Source organism: Pelophylax lessonae (genome assembly GCF_965119305.1).
Source record: "Pelophylax lessonae genome assembly, chromosome: 9".
Taxonomy (NCBI): Eukaryota; Metazoa; Chordata; class Amphibia; order Anura; family Ranidae; genus Pelophylax; species Pelophylax lessonae.
In genome coordinates, this window is record NC_138776.1 from 268,698,394 (window position 1) to 268,718,328 (window position 19,935).

Sequence of the window (19,935 nt, forward strand, 5' to 3'; positions counted from 1 at the left end):
CCAAAATCTGGATAAGGACGGTCCAGAAACTGGACTGAGCACCATTCGTGGTAAGAGGGACATCATGGTATGTTGACTGGTGGCCCCAGGTTGAGTTGTCTTGGACTGTAGAAGTGTCAGGACAAAATGATCGTTCACCTTGACTAGGTCTGCCCTCCTTGACATGAGGCGGTACCGAGCGTGTTCCTCCCGGTGAACTTGTTTGGCTGCAGGAACGCGTGGAAGGGTGGATAAATGACTGTCTTGATGGTAACGTTGGTCCCTGCCTCGAACAGTTTAGTGACCGCCATGTCGGATAAAGCCCGGAACCTGCTGCCGTCGATAGGTTGAGGAAACGTGGGCTTGCGGCCTTCCAACCGAAGGATGCCTTGCAGAAGTTCTTGATGGGACTTGGCGCCATGAATGTACCGTGACCGGAGGTACGTGTTGATGATATAAATCTGTACTCCAAAGAGGTAGAGTTTAAAAGTACTGTGCGCCAGATTTAAGATGATGATGTTTGAAAGATGATGGATCCAAAAAAAAAGGTAATGACCTCTGTGATGAAACCTGACGAAGATGGTCAGAACTCACGCGAAAGAGCGTCTGGCATTGGCGACAGTGCCAACTGGGCTAGCCTGTGGCGGTGAGCCATTAGAACAGCTAAAACAGGATGAGTTCCTGGAACGGTGGTAGATCGTCCTGGACTTCCTCTGCCGTGGGATGTGCCTGGAAGAAGACCTATAAATTGGAACGAGAAAGGCCAACAGCCGCTGTGTTAAGAACGCCTGGCACGTGTTCACAGCCAAGTGGAAGTGCAAAGTGGAGGCCAGCCAAGAGAACCTCCTGACACGACTCATGTAGGGCTGCAACTAACGATTTTTTTAATAATCGATTAGTTGCCGATTATTTTTTCGATTAATCGGATAAAATCATAAAAAAAAACTCAATATGCCTTTTTTTTTCATTTATTTAAAATAATAATGAACAAACAGTGTTAGTGCCGGTTCACACTTGTGCGATTGCGGAGATCACATGTAATTCGGAGCGCACTGCTCCTAAATTACATGCGATCTCATGTGCGGATGCAAGTTCAGCCATACACTTTGTATGGCTGAATTCGCAGCGCATCCGCAGCAAACACGCACATGAGGCTTTTTTTGAGCTGCCTCAGAATCGGATCGCGCAGCGGTTCACACATGTGCGATCCGATCCTTTGCGAACTTGCAGATCGCACTGCGATATGCGATCAAACTGGGGCGTGTCGTTGACATTTAATTGACACCCCCTGCGTATCGCATATGGCAGTGTGAACTGCCAGGGGTGCGGAAGCGATGCGGGAACACGCTGCATATTCGCAGCGTTCCCGCATCGCACAAGTGTGAACTGAGCCTTGTATCAAAACTTTTTTTTTTTTTTTAATTAAGCTGCTATATACTGTAAATAATATAATAAAAGCTTATCTAGATAAAAGAGTCAATATTCCTTATAAGGTGCAATATTATAATAGAAAAATAAGTGAATAAAAACATCCGTGTCAGCCATAGATATGAAATAGGCAGCATAGAAAGACCCCCTATATGTGCTATATGGACGCTTTTAATCATTTATTTTTCTATTAGCATATTGCACTTTATAAGGAATATGAACTCTTTTATCTGGATAAGCTTTTATTCTATTGTTTGGCGGGCTGCATTGTGACTGTAGGACTGTAAACTCGGCACTCACGTGCTGCTGCTTCTCTGAGTTCTCTCCCTCGATCCGACTCACTGACGTCAGGAAAAGGGCGGAGAGGAAAGGAGGAGGGAGGGGGAGGTCACGGAAGTGCAGAGCTGTGAGAGACAGCAAGTGCAGCCGACGGCTTCACAGAGGAGAGGGAAAGTCCAAAATGCAGCACAACTAATCGGAGGATCAACTAATCGATAATGACAATCGTTGACAAGGATTGTAATTATCGATTATTATCGATTTTGTCGATTAGTTGTTTCAGCCCTAGACTCATGAAGGTGAGGGAGGAAAACCACCCTTCTTTAAAGGTGACGCCTGTGGTCATATTGTCAGTGAAGCACTTACGGTTTGGCCCGACCAAAGGCGCCCCCCCCCTTTTCCCTAGCAGCTGCCACAATGGGGGAAATCTCAAACAGGGGGGCCCGAGGTGGAGTTGAAAGATGGCAGATTTGAGGTTACTGGCGGTTAACTACCCCTGAGCCACCTGTTGCCCCAGAAATCGCAAACCCGGCATTGGCCCGCCGCGTCAGTCCATGAACACTGGAGAGTGGTCTGTGAATGGCAGAATGAACAAGTATATGCCACTCCAGTGGGGTGGAAAAGGGAAGCACAGTTAGCGCAGGCCGGTAGAGTGAGCCCGGCGAAGTGGCGGTGGAACAACCCCAGTCTGCATAGATATTGAACTGGGCAAAGGTGGCAGACACCTTGGCCGAAAAACTATGGTAATCGTGGAAAGCCAGGCCGCCGTACTAGTGCCCCAAATCAACCACCTTGTACAAGTACGAATGCAAATTCCTCCCTAAGGCTTGGGAAAAGAAATTCAATCTGTATGGACCAAGAGCCAACACAAACTCGGGGATGGACCATTCCTTGTCCAACCTGGGGGTCAATGGCCTTGATTACCACGGAAAGGACGCCGCGGTTATAGATCTAACTTCCTACGATGTCCTGGGATGCAAGCAACAGGGTCATGGGATTAACGTCCCTGCCCTCCAGGATGTCTTTGACGCTGAGAGGGACCATGTGAGTTGGTGTGACAATGTGAGCCATGGAGGCTGGGGAGGCAAGAGTGCCTGCAACGACACACTGGGAGACCGCAAGGGCAACAACCTGGGAGGGAGGGAAACCCAAGGATGCCAAGGGGGCAGGAGCCAGAGTTTCTAATTACTTTCTCCTTGATTGAGCAATTCATGATGGAAGACGAGATGGATGCCATGCCGTGTGATGTGCACGATACCCTGTCCAGGGCTAAGGGATCGTGCACATTGCCCCGCAAGCCAGACCCCAACTGCGGAACTGGACGTCAATATCCTTAAAGGTACAGCCTTCCCGGCGGTGGCAGGAAACAGACTTCCTCTCCATCTCAATTCGGTGGCGATCTTTGGGATAGACCGGGACCTTGACCGGATAGGGCTCGTCAAGACTTGGGGAGAAAAAGGTCATGGAACATAAGTAGACGAAAAAGTTTGACTGGCGGGCGTGACCCCCCCCCCCCCCAATGTTTTTTTTTTTTCGTTTACCGGAGGAGACCAGTACTGGAGAGTGGGACATGAGGCCCTGACTAACCCACCACAGGTAGAGGTGCTGTCTATGAGTTGGCCCTGAGCTGTGCCAAGTAATGAAATGGCAGGGTGTAGGCCTCTGGAAGGGGACACCCTCTCTACACTAGCGGGGTAACCTAGACGCTAGCTATGATTTGGGCCGATGGGCGTAGTACCTCCGCGTGAGGATGGGTGTTGGTCTCGGGCTAGCTGTGAAAGTGACCTACCTAACTACCCCCCCCCCTCCCCCAAGCCAGGTGATTATAGAAAGAGTATGACCAAGTGAGACAGCATGCCTGTGATAACCTGTGAGGGGTCTGAAAGGCTTGGCTGAACGTCCAATGATGTTCGTGCGTGCCACCTGTATGGGTGAATGAGCGGTTGGCGTCTTGAAGTGAGATGACATAAGCGCCTGACTCAACCATTGATGTGCCCTGCGGACGCCAACCCTATGCGTATCGAGCGGGGCTGTATGGAAGAGCCCACCAGAACCTGCGACTGAGGAAAAGACAGGGAGACGGACGAGACATATAAACAAACAATTGGTCATGAGACTCAGTAGTATGGCAAAATTATTTATATATTTTTTTTTTTTCCTCTGGGTGGGACATGTCAGCAAGGAGGGTGACCGAGCCAGAGAGCTGACCATGCATTGATGAGGCTGGTGCCAGCCTAAATGGTGTAACGATTAAGGCGGTTTGGAGTTTTTTTTTTTTGTTGCCGCCGACCTGCGACCAGTGATAAAATGGCAAACTGCTAAGTAATGTCTTGGTTAAAGAAAACCTTCAGTCTTGGGAGCACAATTACTGAAGCTGATGGTGAATAAACAATGAAGTAGTTGCGGAGACTATGAAGTTAAGTTTGGTGGGGAAAGAACTACTGGAAGCAGGAAATCCAGTCAGTGAGAAAATGAAAAGTATGCGTATGCGGCTTATAACTAATCAAAGAATAAGATTAAGGCGGGGGATTATCCAAGCATAACCAAAGCATGATGAGCAGAGTGGCACAGACTGGGAGAAATACACTGGTGAATGGCTGAGGTCAGCTGAGATTAGCAAACACTGTGATAAGGATACCTCAGTTTGACCGATATTAACAAGCAGGAAGTCTGAACAGGGCTGACATCTGCAGGGATGCCATTGTAGAACACACTCCAGTCGCAACAGTGATTACTTTTCTGACATTTACATTGGACAATGGTGCTGATTCCGTTCTCAATAGGTGCTCCTGAGTTAGAAAATCACCGGACTTTGGGGGGGGGGGACCTGACCATCTAGGTGGAAACGATGAGTGGTGGTGAGGAGCGGGGAGCCTGGGCTTGAAACCCGAGGATAAAGTCCCCCCCCCCCCCGGCGCCACCTAGGACTGCCCCTGACAGGTGCTGGAGTGCGGGGGAACATCCGCAGGAGGAAGCAATGGGGGGGGGGGGATGACGGTGCTGGAATGAAAAAGGGGAGGACGGATCGAGCCACCGCCTCAACCCCCACCACCTGACAGATGGATGGGCACTTGAATCGAGGATGGATGGATTGGATGGGATAGTGGGGGGGGGGGGGGGTGACTGAACCGCAGCCTCCCCTGGTACTTGCAGTTTCCAGGTGCCTGCTGGCTGACCCGGAAGCGTCCTTCTGGTGGTGCTGCTGCTGGTGGAGAGCGGCGTATTATGAAGCTGACCGCTGCTGCAAGAGAGCGGTGAGTGGGACTAAAATGACGGATGGCCAAGCGGTATGCGTACGGGGACTGCGCCGCCTGCCCCACGAGGGAGGTCGCGGACCGTCTCTTGGCAGGTGCAATGAGCACTGACGGGAGGAGAAATGGGGGAAGCGATGGGGGAGGATGGCGGGCGGCAGGTGGTGAGAGGATGAAACGGGGGGGGGGGGACCGAGCCACAGCCTCCCCCCCCGTGTACCTAGATGCCGGGTGCCTGCTGGCTGACCCGGAAGCGTCCTCCTGGTGCTCTTGCTGAGGGAGAGCCGGGTATTGGAGGTCCTGCCAGTGGGCGTGAAAGAAATAAATGACAAAATCCTGCAGCGGCCCAGAAGAGGCGCGGGCCCTGACCTTAAATAGGCGGCTCCTCCCCCTCCCACAACTCCAGGCTCCGCCTGGCCATCTATCAATGTTTGTTCCTCATCTACCTGATGATGGTGAGGGATTGTGTGACCTTCCTGTGTGAAATCCCGGGAATACAGAGGACGGGGACATCTCTCTGGTGGGTTCCCATTACTGGATCCATCTGTAGGAAACACACACACTGACTGAATACATTGTTTCTATGTGTTTATCAGATGATGGGGGATCTAGGTGGAGCCTCCGTACTGCTCTCTCCTTTACAATAAAGTCTCCTCTTACCCGGTGATGTGAGGGGCGGCTGATTCTCCATCATGACGTCCTTCCCAGCACCGCTCACATCTCCTGTCAGCAGCTCGATTATCTCTCTAGAGACTTCTAGAATCTTCTTTGTATTTCTCTAGTCTATCAGGGAAGGAGGTGGAGGCAATGTGATGGTCATATGATCTCCAGATATCACAGGAGGAGAACCCTAGCATTGAATACAAATAGTAAAATCAAATGACATTTCCAGAATCCTCCTCACCTCACTGGTCAGGTTTCCATTTTATTAAAACCCCACTGGGATATAATTTACCCACATAGCGCCCCTCACCCCCTCACCCTGTAGGTTCAAAGCCTGTTGCAAGCAATTCTGGTGTCATTACACACAATGCAGGAGCTACAGTCTTGCTCTATTAGTGATAGGGACATTGAGAGGAGGAGCTGTGAGGTCAGTGTGATTTCACAGGATTCTCTGACACTGGTTGGAGGGACATTGGGAGGAGAAGCTGTGAGGTCATTGTGGTGTCAAAGGATTCTCTGACTCTGATTGGAAGACACTGAGAGGAGGAGCTGTGTGGGGTTTCCGTACACCGAATAATTTCTCCTAAACTGAAAGATGAACTTTGTTCTCGGGCTTTGCCAGGTCACATCATATTCCTGTGATCTCTGTGTACTTCAGAGACTTTACTGATCACATTTTAGGATGAATATCTGAGACTGGGATCATTATGGAAAAATTAGTTGTTAGGAAATTTATTACAAATTACATTTTTCCCTCTTTCTTCCTATTTGAATCTTATAAAATAAAGACATACATATTCCAATGCTCCTTAAAGCGGGGTTCCGTGTCCTCTTCGCCCCAGAATACGCCTGCACCGGCCCCGTTCGTCACTTCCGGGGCCGGCGCATCATCCCTGCACAGCTTCTGGGCATGCTCAGAAGCTGTTTAGCAGGAAATGACGCGCCTGCACCGGTGTTCCATGAAAAAACCATACCCGTGAGAAAACCATACCCTCGTCACTTCCGGTTCAGCTACGGAGGGTATGGATTTCTCACGGTAGTTAAACTTGCGGCGCTTACATTAAAACAGCTCATCTGCAACATAAATCATCTCCGCTCTTCGCCCTGTCACTGCCCTCATCTCCGGTAATAAATATAAAAGCGGATCACGGAGCCGCGATCGCCATCACATTTACATCTCATACTCCCGCCGCCGCTTTTATATTTATTACCGGAGATGAGGGAAGTTAAAGCGATAGCAGAGGAGATGATCTATGTTGCAGCCGAAGTGTTTTAATGTACCCGCCGCAAGTATTACATTAGACACAGTGCCGTGAGAATTTCATGCCCCACGAGCATGCGCACTTGTCAAATTCTTTCATGTTCATTTACGTATCCGGGGCTCTGAGCATGCGCACTGCTGCGCTGCTCAGCTGTTTCAGACCGAAAGTGACGACGGTATGGTTTCTCCACGGGGTATGGTTTTTTAACGTTACACCGGAACTGACGAGCGGGGCCGGTGAAGGCGCATTGACTCCTAGGAGCGATGACATTCAGCTCCCAGGAGTCATCGCAAGCAGGAAGAGACGGCGCGGGCCGCGGCCGAGGAGGGAGGAAGTACAGGTCCCTCTCAAAAAATTAGCATATTGTGATAAAGTTGATTATTTTCTGTAATGTACTGATAAACATTAGACTTTCATATATTTTAGATTCATTACACACAACTGAAGTAGTGCAAGCCTTTTATTGTTTTAATATTGATGATTTTGGCATACAGCTCATGAAAAAACCAAATTCCTATCTCAAAAAATTAGCATATCATGAAAAGGTTCTCTAAACGAGCTATAAACCTAATCATCTGAATCAACTAATTAACTCTCAACACCTGCAAAAGATTCCTGAGCCTTTTAAAAACTCCCAGCCTGGTTCATTACTCAAAACCGCAATCATGGGTAAGACTGCCGACCTGACTGCTGTCCAGAAGGCCATCATTGACGCCCTCAAGCAAGAGGGTAAGACACAGAAAGAAATTTCTGAACGAATAGGCTGTTCCCAGAGTGCTGTATCAAGGCACCTCAGTGGGAAGTCTGTGGGAAGGAAAAAGTGTGGCAGAAAACGCTGCACAACGAGAAGAGGTGACCGGACCCTGAGGAAGACTGGGGAGAGGGAAATGCCAAAATGCCTGAAGTCCAGTGTCAAGTGCCCACAGTCAGTGATGGTCTGGGGTGCCATGTCAGCTGCTGGAGTTGGTCCACTGTGTTTTATCAAGGGCAGGGTCAATGCAGCTAGCTATCAGGAGATTTTGGAGCACTTCATGCTTCCATCTGCTGAAAAGCTTTATGGAGATGAATATTTCATTTTTCAGCACGACCTGGCACCTGCTCACAGTGCCAAAACCACTGGTAAATGGTTTACTGACCATGGTATTACTGTGCTCAATTGGCCTGCCAACTCTCCTGACCTGAACCCCATAGAGAATCTGTGGGATGTTGTGAAGAGAAAGTTGAGAGACGCAAGACCCAACACTCTGGATGAGCTCAAGGCCGCTATCGAAGCATCCTGGGCCTCCATAACACCTCAGCAGTGCCACAGGCTGATCGCCTCCATGCCACGCCGCACTGAAGCAGTCATTTCTGCAAAAGGATTCCCGACCAAGTATTGAGTGCATAACTGAACATCATTTTTTGAAGGTTGACTTTTTTTGTATTAAAAACACTTTTCTTTTATTGGTCGGATGAAATATGCTAATTTTTTGAGATAGGAATTTTGGGTTTTCATGAGCTGTATGCCAAAATCATCAATATTAAAACAATAAAAGACTTCACTACTTCAGTTGTGTGTAATGAATCTAAAATATATGAAAGTCTAATGTTTATCAGTACATTACAGAAAATAATGAACTTTATCACAATATGCTCATTTTTTGAGAGGGATCTGTAGAAGGAAGGTAAGTATACTTTCTTAAAGAACAAGGTAAGTAAAGAAAAAAAGAAATTCGGGAAAATCTATTTGATTTTTAGGGCATTCACAGCAAGCGGATGGGCCAAAGTTGTTTTTGAGCCCGGAACTCCGCTTTAAATAAACCCCCCCATCCCATTATCCACGACTAAGTAAAAGTGGTATAATCCGTTTAGACTGATAAGGTGAGAAGGTGATTGGTGGGAAAGGTGACACATCTCCAAAATGAAGAGAATGTTCCGGCCTCGTAAGTAGGGAAATGTTCGGACCCTGAAGGGGTTAATCTACGTTTCCGCACTATATATGTGTCCATCATCATCTGCTGGAGATAAAAGAGGTCACAGTGACTATGGAGGAAGAGGACGGACATGACGGGGGTTACTGGGTGTAAATAGAAAATAAGATCTTATTACCTCCTCTGCTGCCACTTCCAGCAACGTCTCCTCGCTACTTCCTTCCGAACCACCTCTCACCCGGAACTTCCTATTTATACCTGACATCACTTCCTGTCTTCCATAGAGACTTCCTGTCTTGGTAATAGTGAGATCACCAGATTGTGGAGCTCAGAGGAACTGCAGCCCCGAGAAATGTCTCCTAGTGTGACCACGGCCTTGTGATGTGTGTGTATGTACTGTATATCCTTATAGATGGGTCATCTCCACTCCCACCAAGGGGAAGAGAAATATATTACTGCCTAGTCCAGTCTTTCTCAACCAGGGTTCCTCCAAAGCTTTCTAGGGGTTCCCTGACCAATGAACAATTCTTGTCTCTCATTAAAAATTAAAATACAGTATATCTTTACAATAATCAACAATAGATCCTTAACCCATGTATGAATTTCACATATAAAATGGTCAAATGCTAAATCAATGTGAAAATCCGTTGTGGAAATAAACATGAAAACATTCCAATAAAAGTGATATAACAAAATAGTGACACAACACGTCACCATAAACGTGACGTGACATTTAAGTGAAAAAGTACAAAGAATTAAAGTCCAAATAAATGTGTATAAAACTGATCTTCATGATGTGCTCCAAAATGGGTACTGATTGTGAACCCACCGCCAAAAAATTATTGTTGTGAAGAGAAGAACCACCACCGACAAACAGAGAGGCTTACCAGAACAAGTGGACCCAGTTTGGGATACGCCTAATGGGTCTACTCATGCGATGGTGTCTGCACACCCAATAAGGCAAGGGGGAAAACGATATGGCATGTTGTATACAGTACATATGAAAGCGCTTTCTTGATAACTGAATTGTAAGTGTTCTTAACCTTTAATAAATATCTTCATTGTATGGTTTTACACTATGTGGAGGCTTTTGGTTTCTTTTTTTTTTATGATCCATACACTGAGCGTTTGCTGGAGAAGAATCTATCTGTGTATGAGAGTATTGTTGCTCATCCTTTACTGAATGCTTCTACTGAGGGTGGACATGGAATATTCCAGCATACAGAGAGTTGCTTGTAGAGTGGTGTGAGGAACGACCATATCGTTTTTGCCTTGCCTTAATAATCATCTTAGGGAAAGATTCATTGTAAAGCCCAGAAGGGGGGGGGGGAAGTCTCCTTAGTCCTGGGTCCCTAGTCAGTGGGAAGGAGCCCAAGTCATGGTAGTGACAGTGACACCCCAGTACTGCATCCATTTTCTCTTCATTCCCTTCTGTCACTGCATCCTTCAGGACCAGCATATCAGGATCTGACTCTAGTTGGGAAACTTAATGGGAGAGGAGGCGGGGCATTTTAAAGTTCTGGAGCCTCCTCTCCCACTACGTTTCAGAAGCCTTCTGTGGTTACAAGGGACAGCTTTGCTTTCAGTGGCTTCTAGATGTAACAGATCCCTTACGGCAAAGCAAGGCAAGGACAGGTCTCCACAATCTGAGAGCGAGAAGATCTCCCTGCAAGGTAGCACCACCTAAACTGAAAGAGATAAAACAGAGCCAAATACACACCTAGTAGAGAGAGCCACCCACACACGGCAGTTTTAGAGCCACCTACATAGGGAGAGGCTGGAGAGAGTAAAGCTGTAAGGAAGCTTTGGGGGGGGGGGGATGAGGGTTGGTGTTGCAAACTGTGCATAGCACACCCTTAAACTCTGCACTCTGTACATAGAGCACCCCTAAACTCTGCACTCTATACGTACAGCACTCCTGAACTCAGTGTCATGGACTTGCAATAGTGTTTTGCAGCTTACCTGTTCCTTCATGTCTGTATTAGAGGTCAGACTTCACTTCTGGTTCCTTTTTATCACCTCTCCTTCCTGTTCCTGCCCAACCTAGGTCATCACAGGAATTCCATATTAACCAGTGCACTGCAGGTCTGCTTTGCTGTTCAACAGTGTTTGTTTACTGTTTGCCGTGTGCTTGCTCTACCTTTCTGTGTACCGACTTTGGCTTGTCTCTGACTATTCCTGTTTGCCTGTTACCCTGACCTTTGGCCTGTCCCTTGGTTACCCTTGTCTGCCTGTTACCCCGACCTCGGCTTACCCTTCACCATTCCGTGGGACCTGAGTGGCTGCTTCCCTTCTCTCCCTACGGAGCGTGACTTGGGGGACCCCAGGGGCCGCGACCTGGACCCAGCTGCAGCCAAGTCCATCCTCACCACTAGAGGCTCTGGTGAACACCCGCTGGGTCTTAGACTCCGCGCCCTGGGGAATCTTGGGCTCACGTTCCGGTCCATCCGCAGCAGTCTGCTATCGGGTTCACTACCTTGCGCTGCGCCCCTGCCTCCAACAGGGTGTAGTTGTCACCTGGCCACAGGTGACCTGACACTCATAAACATAAAGTACACCTCACAACGGGCATCAAACGCATTAACATGAAATATTGCTGACAACGTGCATCAAACGCATAAACATGAAGTACTCCTGACTAGGGATGCACCGATCCGATATTAGGATCAGATATCAGCGCCGATACTGCCACAATAGCTGGATCGGGGATGGGTAAAATTAACCGATCCACGGGCCGATCCGGTTTTGCTGAGTCCCGGCTCAGCCATCCCTTAATTGGTGTAGAAGCAGTATGGGATGGGAGCCGATACTTCCTGTATAGGTTCGGCTCACAGTGATATCAGATGCACTCTGCCTGTGAATGGAGGAGCCATATAGATGAAGCAGCGGCTTTGCTCTGTACTGCAGCCGCATGCTTTATGTGTGTAGTTCCGGATCGGTACTGGTATCGGCAGATACACAATGTCGGTATCGGGACAAAAAAAGTCGGATTGGTTCACCCCCACTCCTGACAATGGCCGTCAAATGCATAAACAAGAAATATTCCTGACAATGGACATCCAATGCATAAACATGAAATATTCAAGTCAAATGGTCAGGAATAATTCATGTTTATGCGTTTGATGCCCATGTTCAAGAATATTTCCTGTTTATGTGTTAGATGGCCAATGTCAGGAATATGTCAGGTTTATGCTTTTGATTCAGAAAATGGAAATCAAACACATAAACTTGAAATATTGCTGGCAACGTGCATCAAACGCATAAACAAGAAATATTCCCGACAACGGCCATCAAATGCATAAACATGAAATATTCCTGACAATGGCCGTCAAATGCATAAACATGAAATATCCCTGACAACGGCCGTCAAATGCATAAACATGAAATATCCCTGACAATGGATATTAAAAGCATAAACATTAAATGACAATGTGGACGGACACGCTGACAGAATTTTACAGCTGGACATAGAAAACTTACGGACATGTATTATACATGTTTGCCATGTTCATCTGTAAAGTTCTGTCAGCGGGTCAGTCCACATTGTCATTTTCAGGGGCGTGAGGGTGGTACGAGAAAGGAAATGTGCAGTGGACTCACTGCTCCACTTACCTGCAACCTCTAAAACCGATGTCCCCGGGCCTGCTCCTTGTGTGCTGGCTGTGTCTGGCTCCTCTGCTGCGTGCTGCTGCCTCGCCTTACCAGTGACTCTACTAATGTTGTCCACACACTCTGGGCCTTCAATAGCATAAAACATGAAACATTTGTGAAAAATTGGCCAAATAAAGACATAAACATGAAATATTCCTGACAATGGGAATCAGTCACGAATATTTCATGTTTATATATTTGAAGGCCCAGAGCATGCGGACAGCATTAGCGGAGTCACCTGTAAGGCGAGGCAGCAGTGCGCAGCAATGGAACCAGACACATCGAGCAGCCCGGGGACATCGGTTTTAGAGGTGGCACTCGCACTAGTGGAGCAGTTCAGCTCAGCTGTAAAATAAATTCGGTCAGCATGTCAGCCCACATTGTCATTTTCAGGGGTGAGGGTGGTATGAGATGCAAATGTGCAGTGGACTCAATGTGAGTCCATTGCACATTTGCATCTCATACCCCTGAAAATGACAATGTGGGCTGACATGCTGACAGAATTTTACAGCATTGTTCAGCTGTAAAATTCTGTCAGCTCAGCATGTCAAGCATTGTCCACATTGACAATTGTTGGGTGTGAGTGTGGTATGATGCATTACAAATGGGCAGTGAGTGGACTCACTGCTCCAGTGACTCACCTCCCAGGCAGGCTGAGGCTGCCCCCTTTCAAGCCGATGCCGGCCTGTGGCTGCTCCTCGTCTCCTGCTGGAGGCTGGCTCGGCTCCTCAGAGCCCTCCACTCCTCTGCTTGGCTTGCTGGCTCACTGGCTGGGCTGGCCTATGCTTGCTGGCAGACGCCAGTGTCTTGCCTCGTGCCGCCTCACCGTCTGGTCCGGTCCCCGACAGACACACAGTGGACTTTGGACAGAGTGACTGCTGACACGCCACTCCCGCGCACGCTTTCGGCCAGGCTGGTGCTTGGTGCGCACTGCGCAGATGCTCACCACGCACTCTCCCTATGCTGACGTCATACCGCTCTGCTGTGCACGCCCACCTCCGTTGCTCGCCGGGGCGCCGCCCCGCACAGTCCGCTGGCCGGCCTGTGTGTTTATAGAAGCACTGCACGCAGCGCTGGACATAATCCATTGCCAATTGACTGTGTATGTGCTCATAATTAATTCGGGGGGCACAGACTAATTTTGGGGGGCCATGGCCCCTCTGGCCCCCCCTAGTGACGCCACTGGTTGCGGGTCGTGCCTGGGGTCTGGTGCGTGTCTGTTTACCGGTTCAGTTGCGTTTCAGGTCCGAATTTGTGCCAGACCCAAACATGCAGAGGACACTATTGCAATCCGCTCTGCGTCCCCTCTGGACCTGTGTGAACCAGTTCTATTGAGAGCGTGCATCCAATTCGCAAATATGTGAACCCAGCCTTAGTCTCCTTAGGCCTGATGGTGGCATCTGTGTCTCCCTCCCGTCACGTGTATTGCTTTGGGACATGCAGTATCGCACAAAAATTGAGTACACCCCCTCGCATTTTTGGAAATATTTTATTATACTGTATCTTTTCATGTGACAATGCTGAAGAAATGACACTTTGCTACAATGTAAAGTAGTGAGTGTACAGATTGTATAACAGTGTAAATTTACTGTCCCCTCAAAATAACTCAACACACAGCCATTAATGTCTAAACCACTGGCAACAAAAGTGAGAACACCCCTAAGTGAAAATGTTCAAATTAGGCCCAATTAGCCATTTTCCCTCCCCGGTGTCATGGGACTCGTTAGTGTTACCAGGTCTCAGGTGTGAATGGGGAGCAGGTGTGTTAAATTTGGTCTTACAGCTCTCACTCTCTCATACTGGTCACTAGAAGTTCAACATGGCACCTCATAGCAAAGAATTGTTGCTCTACATAAAGATTGGCTAGGCTATAAGAAGATTGCCAAGACCCTGAAACTGAGCTGCAGCATGGTGGCCAAGAAAAAACAGCAGTTTAACAGGATAGGTTCCAACCAGAACAGGCCTCACCATGGTCCACCAAAGAAGTTGAGTGCACGTGCTCCGCGTCATATCCAGAGGTTGTCTTTGGGAAATAGATGTATGAGTGCTGCCAGCATTGCTGCAGAGGTTGAAGGGGTTTTGGGTCAGCCTGTCAGTGCTCAGACCATACGCCGCACACTGCATCAAATTGGTCTATATGGCTGTCGTCCTAAAAGCAGACTAAAGAAATGGATTACTGGAACCATGTCCTGTGGTCTGATGAGACCAAGATAAACTTATTTAGTTCAGATGGTATCAAGCATGGATGGCGGCAACTAGGTGGGGAGTACAAAGACAAGTGTGTAGTGTTGAGCGAACACGGACTGTATTATTCGTGTTCGTACCGAATAATTGGATTTTTTGTACCCGAACACGGACACGGACACTTTACTGTATGTTCGGGTAAAAATCCGTGTTCGGTCGTTTTATTTCCGGGTTTTGCATGCTTTGGCGCTCTTTTCATGGCGGGCTTTCAACAGCCAATCAACAATCGTTTAACTGGTGTGCCTTAAGCCATCCCAGCCATGCCTGCAAATGTCTCAGTAGCTGTGATTGGCCGTCTGAAGCATGTGACCAAGTCTTTATAAGTTCGAGGCAGCCGCAGCGGCGTCATTATGCTGCTTAGATTCAGGGACAGAGCACACATCAACGTGCTGGCTGCTGATTAGGGAAAGATAGGCAGGAAAAAACCATTTGTGTCCGGATAGAATTGAGGGACAGGTCGGAGTGTTTAGGCAGGGCGAGTTGTAGGCATTTTAGGGATAGAGTCTGCTGAATTATATAGGGTCAGTGTCTTCTACAAACTACAATCGATATTGCTGTGTGGGGGGTGGGGTCTGCACTCAATCCTGATCTACGATCTCTTCTCAATCCTGTTAGGGACAGAGTCTGCTGAATTTTAGGGAAACTGTGTTCTACAAACTACAATCGATATTGCTGTGTGGTGTGGGATTGGAGATAGGCAGGTGTCAGTGATCCACATCCATTTTTCTGTGTGTGAGCTGCAGTGAACACAATCTTTTTGGGCTGCAGTGAACACAATCTTTTTGGGGTGCAGTGAACAAAATCTTTTTGGGGTGCAGTGAACACAATCTTTGTGGGGTGCAGTGAACAAAATCCTTTGTGGGGTGCAGTGAACCAAATCTTTTTGGGGTGCAATGAACAAAATCCTTTTTGGGGTGCAGTGAACAACATCCTTTTTGGGGTGCAGTGAACACAATCTTTTTGGGGTGCAGTGAACAAAATCCTTTGTGGGGTGCAGTGAACACAATCTTTTTGGGGTGCAGTGAACACAATCTTTTTGGGGTGGAGTGAACAACATCCTTTTTGGGGTGCAGTGAACAAAATCCTTTTTGGGGTGCAGTGAACAAAATCATTTTTGGGGTGCAGTGAACACAATCTTTTTGGGGTGCAGTGAACACAATCTTTGTGGGGTGCAGTGAACACAATCTTTTTGGGGTGGAGTGAACAACATCCTTTTTGGGGTGCAGTGAACAACATCCTTTTTGGGGTGCAGTGAACACAATCTTTTTGGGGTGCAGTGAACACAATCTTTGTGGGGTACAGTGAACAGAATCTTTGTGGGGTGCAGTGAACACAATCTTTGGGGGGTACAGTGAACACAATCTTTGTGAGGTGCAGTGAACACAATCTTTGTGGGGTGCAGTGAACACAATCATTGTGGGGTGCAGTGAACTCAATCTTTGTGGGGTACAGTGAACACAATCTCATACTGAAGGTTTGAGGGTGCTGCCTGTTCCATACTCCCCCTACTCCTCATCTAGCCTTTTAGGGGTACAAACAATAGTAATTGGGGCCTAGTGTGGTTGTGTACGTGTGATATACATACACTTTTTTGGGATCATATTTTCTATTCCGCTATTTAATCAAAAACCTTTGGGGATCAGTTAAATTGGGGGATAGTCTGTGTTGGTACGTGTGAGAGAGATCCACCTTTCCAAGTTGTTGGGGTTCATCTCATACTTCTGAAGGTTTGAGGGTGCTGCCTGTTCCATACTCCCCCTACTCCTAGCCTTTTAGGGGTACAAACAATAGTAATTGGGGCCTAGTGTGGTTGTGTACGTGTGATATACATACACTTTTTTGGGATCATATTTTCTATTCCGCTATTTAATCAAAAACCTTTGGGGATCAGTTAAATTGGGGGATAGTCTGTGTTGGTACGTGTGAGAGAGATCCACCTTTCCAAGTTGTTGGGGTTCATCTCATACTTCTGAAGGTTTGAGGGTGCTGCCTGTTCCATACTCCCCCTACTCCTAGCCTTTTAGGGGTACAAACAATAGTAATTGGGGCCTAGTGTGGTTGTGTACGTGTGATATACATACACTTTTTTGGGATCATATTTTCTATTCCGCTATTTAATCAAAAACCTTTGGGGATCAGTTAAATTGGGGGATAGTCTGTGTTGGTACGTGTGAGAGAGATCCACCTTTCCAAGTTGTTGGGGTTCATCTCATACTTCTGAAGGTTTGAGGGTGCTGCCTGTTCCATACTCCCCCTACTCCTAGCCTTTTAGGGGTACAAACAATAGTAATTGGGGCCTAGTGTGGTTGTGTACGTGTGATATACATACACTTTTTTGGGATCATATTTTCTATTCCGCTATTTAATCAAAAACCTTTGGGGATCAGTTAAATTGGGGGATAGTCTGTGTTGGTACGTGTGAGAGAGATCCACCTTTCCAAGTTGTTGAGGTTCATCTCATACTTCTGAAGGTTTGAGGGTGCTGCCTGTTCCATACTCCCCCTACTCCTAGCCTTTTAGGGGTACAAACAATAGTAATTGGGGCCTAGTGTGGTTGTGTACGTGTGATATACATACACTTTTTTGGGATCATATTTTCTATTCCGCTATTTAATCAAAAACCTTTGGGGATCAGTTAAATTGGGGGATAGTCTGTGTTGGTACGTGTGAGAGAGATCCACCTTTCCAAGTTGTTGGGGTTCATCTCATACTTCTGAAGGTTTGAGGGTGCTGCCTGTTCCATACTCCCCCTACTCCTAGCCTTTTAGGGGTACAAACAATAGTAATTGGGGCCTAGTGTGGTTGTGTACGTGTGATATACATACACTTTTTTGGGATCATATTTTCTATTCCGCTATTTAATCAAAAACCTTTGGGGATCAGTTAAATTGGGGGATAGTCTGTGTTGGTACGTGTGAGAGAGATCCACCTTTCCAAGTTGTTGGGGTTCATCTCATACTTCTGAAGGTTTGAGGGTGCTGCCTGTTCCATACCCCCCCTACTCCTCATCTAGCCTTTTAGGGGTACAAACAATAGTAATTGGGGCCTAGTGTGGTTGTGTACGTGCGAGATACATACACTTTTTTTGATCATATTTCCTATTCCGCTATTCAATAAAAACCTTTGAGGATCAATTGAATTGCGGGATAGTCTGTGTCGGTACGTGTGAGAGAGATCCACCTTTCCAAGTTGTTGGGGTTCATCTCATACTTCTGAAGGTTTGAGGGTGCTGCCTGTTCCATACCCCCCCTACTCCTCATCTAGCCTTTTAGGGGTACAAACAATAGTAATTGGGGCCTAGTGTGGTTGTGTACGTGCGAGATACATACACTTTTTTTGATCATATTTCCTATTCCGCTATTCAATAAAAACCTTTGAGGATCAATTGAATTGCGGGATAGTCTGTGTCGGTACGTGTGAGAGAGATCCACCTTTCCAAGTTGTTGGGGTTCATCTCATACTTCTGAAGGTTTGAGGGTGCTGCCTGTTCCATACCCCCCCACTCCTCATCTAGCCTTTTAGGGGTACAAACAATAGTAATTGGGGCCTAGTGTGGTTGTGTACGTGCGAGATACATACACTTTTTTTGATCATATTTCCTATTCCGCTATTCAATAAAAACCTTTGAGGATCAATTGAATTGCGGGATAGTCTGTGTCGGTACGTGTGAGAGAGATCCACCTTTCCAAGTTGTTGGGGTTCATCTCATACTTCTGAAGGTTTGAGGGTGCTGCCTGTTCCATACCCCCCCTACTCCTCATCTAGCCTTTTAGGGGTACAAACAATAGTAATTGGGGCCTAGTGTGGTTGTGTACGTGCGAGATACATACACTTTTTTTGATCATATTTCCTATTCCGCTATTCAATAAAAACCTTTGAGGATCAATTGAATTGCGGGATAGTCTGTGTCGGTACGTGTGAGAGAGATCCACCTTTCCAAGTTGTTGGGGTTCATCTCATACTTCTGAAGGTTTGAGGGTGCTGCCTGTTCCATACTCCTCCTCCTACTCCTCATCTAGCCTTTTAGGGGTACAAACAATAGTAATTGGGGCCTAGTGTGGTTGTGTACGTGTGATATACATACACTTTTTTTGGATCATATTTTCTATTCCGCTATTCAATAAAAACCTTTCTAGGGCAAGATCTTAAATTACAGAAATATGAGGAGACCGTCAAATAAGGGCCGTGGCCTGGGTCGTGGTGCTGCTGGTAGAGCTCCTGTTGCAAGGAGAGGACATGGTCGATCTGTGCCAGCTACACGCACAAGTGAAACACCTTCCTCAAGTGTGAGTAGGCGACAGAACCTGCATCAGTATTTGGTAGGGCATCAAACGCCCCTAGAAGTGATGAGGCCAGAACAAGTTGAGGCGATAGTAGATTGGTTTGCTGCTGACAGTGCCTCCAGTTCCTTCACATTGTCTCCCACCCAGTCTACTGCAGAAAGGTCAGAGTTGGCACCTGCAGCCAATGTCCAACCGTCTTTCACCTCACCCCCTTGCAAATCAGGCCAGCAGTCTGAGCCCCAAGCCATACAGCAGTCTCTTATTCTTTTTGAGGACTCTGTCAGCAGGGTTTCCCAGGGCCATCCACCTAGCCCTGCCCCAGAAGTGGAAGAGATTGAGTGCAGCGATGCCCAACCACTTATTTCTCAAGATGAGTACATGCAAGGATCATCGCAGCACGTCTCCGATGATGACGAAACGCAGGTGCCAACTGCTGCGGCGTTCAGCATTGTGGAGACCGACAAGGAGGGCAGGGGTGAAGACTGGGTGGAAGATGATGTGGAGGACGATGAGGTCCTCGACCCCACATGGAATGAACGTCATGCAGGTGAACTGAGTAGTTTGGAGGAAGAGGCGGTGGTCGCACAGAGCCACCAGCACAGCAGAAGAGGGAGCAGGGTGCAGAAGCGGAGCGGCCGTGCCCTAGACACTACGCCCGCTACTGCCCAACGCAGCAAGGGAACGAGCGCACCAAAGTCAGCTCAAAGGAGTTCTCTAGCGTGGAAGTTCTTTAGAAAATGTGCTGATGACAGGACACGAGTGGTTTGCACCCTGTGCAATCAGAGCTTGAAGCGAGGCATGAACCTTCTCAACCTGAGCACAACCTGCATGATCAGGCATCTAAGTGCAAAGCACGAGCTGCAGTGGAGTACACACCTTCAAAACCAAGAAACGTCTCTGGCTCATCCTGCTTCCTCTTCTGCTGCAGTCTCGGCCGCTCCAGCCACATCTGTAGTGATACCGGCACCTGCCACCCCGCAAACAG

At 47.6% G+C, this 19,935-nt stretch overlaps 2 protein-coding genes across 2 annotated transcripts in view; both read right to left on the reverse strand.

Annotated features, from left to right (window-relative positions):
- LOC309564458 (uncharacterized protein) overlaps positions 1-19,935 on the reverse strand; it is a 1,566,033-nt gene that overhangs the window by 738,418 nt on the left and 807,680 nt on the right. The gene's annotated exons all lie outside the window — the stretch shown is intronic.
- Positions 1-19,935, reverse strand: part of LOC309564017 (uncharacterized protein) — a gene marked incomplete at both ends in the record, with an annotated part of 40,979 nt that overhangs the window by 15,145 nt on the left and 5,899 nt on the right. The window contains one exon of the mRNA XM_082268641.1: positions 240-471. Coding sequence (XP_082124767.1) covers positions 240-471 — 232 coding nt within the window. The remainder of the gene's footprint in view (positions 1-239; positions 472-19,935) is intronic.